Source organism: Anomaloglossus baeobatrachus, chromosome 9 (assembly GCF_048569485.1).
Source record: "Anomaloglossus baeobatrachus isolate aAnoBae1 chromosome 9, aAnoBae1.hap1, whole genome shotgun sequence".
Classification (NCBI taxonomy): Eukaryota; Metazoa; Chordata; class Amphibia; order Anura; family Aromobatidae; genus Anomaloglossus; species Anomaloglossus baeobatrachus.
In genome coordinates, this window is record NC_134361.1 from 71,052,126 (window position 1) to 71,056,692 (window position 4,567).

General features: G+C 42.3%; 1 protein-coding gene across 2 annotated transcripts; it reads right to left on the reverse strand.

Moving 5' to 3' along the window:
• Positions 1-2,034: 2,034 nt before the first annotated feature.
• LOC142250487 (uncharacterized) lies at positions 2,035-3,713 on the reverse strand. 2 transcript variants are annotated; one of them, XR_012725197.1, is made up of 2 exons: positions 2,878-3,713; positions 2,035-2,792 (listed from the first exon to the last, which is right to left on the reverse strand). XR_012725197.1 is itself a non-coding variant. In XM_075322673.1 (2 exons), exons 1-2 carry the CDS (start codon positions 3,283-3,285, stop codon positions 2,089-2,091), a joined length of 915 nt encoding a protein of 304 aa, XP_075178788.1. In that variant the 5' UTR covers positions 3,286-3,713; the 3' UTR covers positions 2,035-2,088. The 2 variants fall into 2 exon arrangements, 1 of the variants encoding a protein (XP_075178788.1); XM_075322673.1 differs by having other exon boundaries at positions 2,035-2,595.
• Between the last annotated feature and the right edge of the window lie 854 nt (positions 3,714-4,567).

Below are 4,567 nucleotides of genomic sequence, written 5' to 3' on the forward strand. Positions count from 1 at the left end.
GCACATATCATGGTGTCCCTACAAGTTGTAAAGGATACATGGATGTTTAAATGATGGTGGGCTGTCGTGTACTAATATTTGATTTGTGTTCCCTAGCCACAGGATCTGGTTGGGCCATCAGCGCCTCAGAAGAAGAAGAAGGTGATGAACCCCAGAACCGTAAGTGGTCAACCAAAAACATATACCTGACAGTTCGATGTTGGAACAAGGATGGTTAACTTTTCCCATTCCCTCCACAGAAATCCCCACACTACAGGACGTGTTGGATTCTCAACGCCATTTGTCAGAAGCCGTCCGGCGTCATGGCGAGCTGCTGGAACAGTTTTTGGCAGCCCAACAGCAGGGCCACTGAATGTTTGTGATTTAAATGTTTTTTTTGTTTTGTATGTCACATAAATCTTTCTAGTTTATTTTCGCTGTTGCTTACATTTTTGGACAAAACTTTAAAACAGGGTTTGGGAACCTATTTACCGCCGGGGATCATTTGGAATTTTCTACCAACCAACGGGGGCCACACCAAATTATCAACTTGAACACGACCAGGCTATATTTGTTAAAATAATTAATAAAATCAGCCCCAGAGTGGTGGCTGGAGAGACTGTGATGTTCGGTGAGATTGATCATTTTGATTCTCACCACTACATTTCCATGTATGTCTTGGTCTGGAGAGGCTGGGGGCATACACAACACAGGAGAAGCTAGGGCATATACATCACAGGAAACACTGAGGCATATACATCCCAGGAGAGGCTGCGTCATATACATCCCTTAAGAGTATGGGGCATATACATCACCCTGAGCAGTAGTTGGCAGCACAAAGAGCACTGTGCCGCCCTGGCAAAACCTGGGTGTTACAGAGGTCTGCATACATGTTATTGATGCTGATTTAACCCTCCCTTGGGGAGGTTCCCACACACAAACACACACCAGCCAATCAGACCCCACTCACCCCCTCCCCACGAAAACAGGAGGACATCAAGACTGTAGAGTGGCAACAATTTTTTTTTTTTTTTTTTTTTCAATGATCTTGACTGTCCAGGGGAGGGTGTGTGTGTGTGTGTGATGTTACCTCTGAGACCACCTGGCTAGTCCAGGGCGTCACATAAGCAGCCCCTGTGTGGGGCTGGGGTGAGTGGTACTCACGGCCTCAGGAATGGGCCAGCCTCTTGTGGGACCCGAAGTGGACCAGGAGAGGGGTGCCAGCTGACGGGACCCAGTACGGACCAGTGTGAAAAGAAGACACATACCTCGGGCAGGAAAAGATCACCTGAATTACACACACGGGTGTGGGACCCGTCTTCACAGCAGCGGGCCGTTGGCACCTGTTACCAGCAACTTGGTTAATTACTGGACTGGGGTTAGTTATTGGTTTATACTGTGAGTACTCCTGCACCACCCGGTACAAGGCGAGGACTGTACCCGTCACTCTACAAACTACCTCTCCCAATTGGTCCGTGGGACTATAAATCCCCCTACCCGTGGAGGGTATCCCACCTAGCTGCCCCACACCATCAGTCCCGGGCACGGTCCCCAGAGGCAGTGGCGGTGCCACCACCTTATCAACGCAACCCACGGGTGGCGTGACAGACAATTCCCCCTACCTAATCCCCCTCTTTTTTGGGAGCTTGACATTACAGACCGGGTCACGACACCGGGATACCTGCAGAAGTAACCCCTTGGCCAGGATCTCATTTCCCCCCCAATCCCTGGGCAACACAGCAATAGGTGGCAGCACAAAGAGCTGTAGGTGGCATAACACAAACAGCACTGACAGTGACAGCACTAGAAGGCAGCAGGGAGAGCACTATGTTCCCCACCACAGCTTTAAAACAAAGAACCCACAAAAACATTCTTATTTAAGAAAAATAAAAAAACACCCACACACACACATTATATATGTGCATCTGTAGCGTTGTGCCATGATGGCAACCTTGACCTCCACCCAACCCTTTACCCCGTGAATAATGTTATGCAGAATTCATGAAAGCTGTACAAAAGTTTGAAATCAAAGACATTTTTTATTACAATTCCCTAACATTGCTTAAACAACAACAAAAACAGCATAAATATTATAACAAAAAACAAAAACTATAAATTTTGGTATTGCTTATTCGAGTCATTTAAATGTTGCCTCTGTGGGCTGAAAAATTGGTTCGTTGGGGGGAACATGGGATACTGTGCGGGGGGGTCATGCTGGAGGTGTGGTGGAGGCTCCATCCTCATCCATGGCACTTGATCCCATGAAGACTGTTGTCGATGTTCTACGTCACACACTTTTGAGGAGTCTGTCAGTTTCCCCTCTGACGCCTTGTTGAGGGCCTCCAGCATGACCCTTTCGACATGAACTCTTTGTTTGTCATCCAGCTTACGGAGTCTTTCATCCGTAAGCTGGGCAAATCCGCAAATGGATGGTCTGCTGTGCTGATCCAGGATTTTCTTCGCCATATCCATAAGGTCTGTTGAAGATGAGTTGTTCGGCTGCCTCTTACGGGTCGAGGAGATCCGCCGCGGTAATGGAGCTTCTGCGGTCTCCTCGGAAGTCCCGGCAATTTCATCATCACCACCTGTCACTATTGGCCCAGCTTCACAACGATCCTGCGGAACAATAAAAATGATGTTAAAATCAGATATCATGAGCAGCAGGCACAGGGATACACATGCACTGGAAACTAATGGGAGGGGCAGACTAGTACTACAAGATATGAAATGTCATTACATGGTATGAAAATAGAGTGTGGAGAAACTAGCAAAGGAGTATACTTATCTGAACTGGAAGGGATACATTTTGAAATCTGCAACAGTAATCATAGAAAACCGTAGTAACTATTTTCAATTAAATAATGCCATGTACATCAAAAGTTTCACAAAGGTACTTACATCTCCAACTGTGGTGTCAGACCGGACCTCAGGCTGTGTTCCCGGACCCAAGGACAGCGATGTTATTGTCCGTGGTACCTCTTGGTCTCTTATGAAGGCCAGCAAATCGTAGTACCAAAGCTTTGGAACGTAAAGTTCCTCCGTTCCGGCACCAGATTTGCTGGCCTTTTCCACCTTATTTAGTTCCTTTTTATAAACGGTGCGAAGACCCTGGATTTTCTTTCGCACAATCTCTGTCGTAATGGTCTCCGTAGGGTTATGCCTCTGGAACAGTTCAATAAGCTGCTCATAGGCCTGCTTTTTCTTGTATCGATTGCTGTAATCGACAGACTTTATCTTCCACAAACAAGGCAGGGATTGATACATCTCAATCACCTCCCTTATGAATTCTTGTTTGTTGGAAGACATCTGAAAAAAAAGGAAATTAATGTATTACTACATTGTTATAAACTAAGCACAAGAATATAGCTGCTATAATACTGCCACCTATGTACAACTACTTTAATACTGCTCCTATGTCCAATAATATAACTACTATAATACGGCCCCCTATGTACAAGAATATAACTACTATCATACTGCCCCCTATATACAAGAATTTAACTACTATAATACTGCCCCTATGTACAAGAATTTAACTACTATAATACTGCCCCTATGTACAAGAATATAACTACTATAATACTGCCCCTATGTACAAGAATATAACTACTATAATACTGCCCCTATGTACAAGAATATAACTACTATAATACTGCTCCTATGTATAAGAATATAACTACTATAATACTGCCCCTATGTACAAGAATATAACTACTATAATACTGCTCCCTATATACAAGAATATAACTACTATATTACTGTCCCTATATACAAGAATATAACTACTATAATACTGCCCCTATATACAAGAATATAACTACTATATTACTGCCCCTATGTACAAGAATATAACTACTATAATACTGCTCCCTATATACAAGAATATAACTACTATATTACTGTCCCTATATACAAGAATATAACTACTATAATACTGCCCCTATATACAAGAATATAACTACTATAATACTGCCCCTATATACAAGAATATAACTACTATATTACTGCCCCTATGTACAAGAATATAACTACTATAATACTGCTCCCTATATACAAGAATATAACTACTATATTACTGTCCCTATATACAAGAATATAACTACTATAATACTGCCCCTATATACAAGAATATAACTACTATAATACTGCCCCTATGTACAAGAATATAACTACTATAATACTGCCTCTATATACAAGAATATAACTACTATAATACTGCCCCTATGTACAAGAACATAACTATATGTACAGCGGTATTGAATATATAACGTCAGGAATAGAAAAGCTATAATACTTCCCCCTATGTACATAGATAAATATAACTAAATATAACTATAATACTGCCACAATATACAAGAATACAGTTGCTATATTAATGTCACGATGTACTAGAATATTGGTATAATACTGCCTAAAAAAATTACTTACCTTTAAGTCAGGAGAATATTAAAAATCCAAGACGAAATCAACAAATTGAAAAAATCACTGCAACAAACTGCGTTCTGAAAAAGCTCAGGTAGAGTGAATGGAAGCGCTACTGCGTCGTCTTTTGTTTGATACGGTCACCCAATCAGGCGACGCTGTAGTG

Excerpts from the sequence above, each read along its gene's own strand:
- LOC142250487 (XM_075322673.1), bottom strand. The coding sequence starts at position 3,285 with ATGTCTTCCAACAAACAAGAATTCATAAGGGAGGTGATTGAGATGTAT. Across the intron at positions 2,596-2,877 it reads CTGACACCACAGTTGGAGAT|GATCGTTGTGAAGCTGGGCC; the intron begins GTAAGTACCTTT and ends ATTGTTCCGCAG.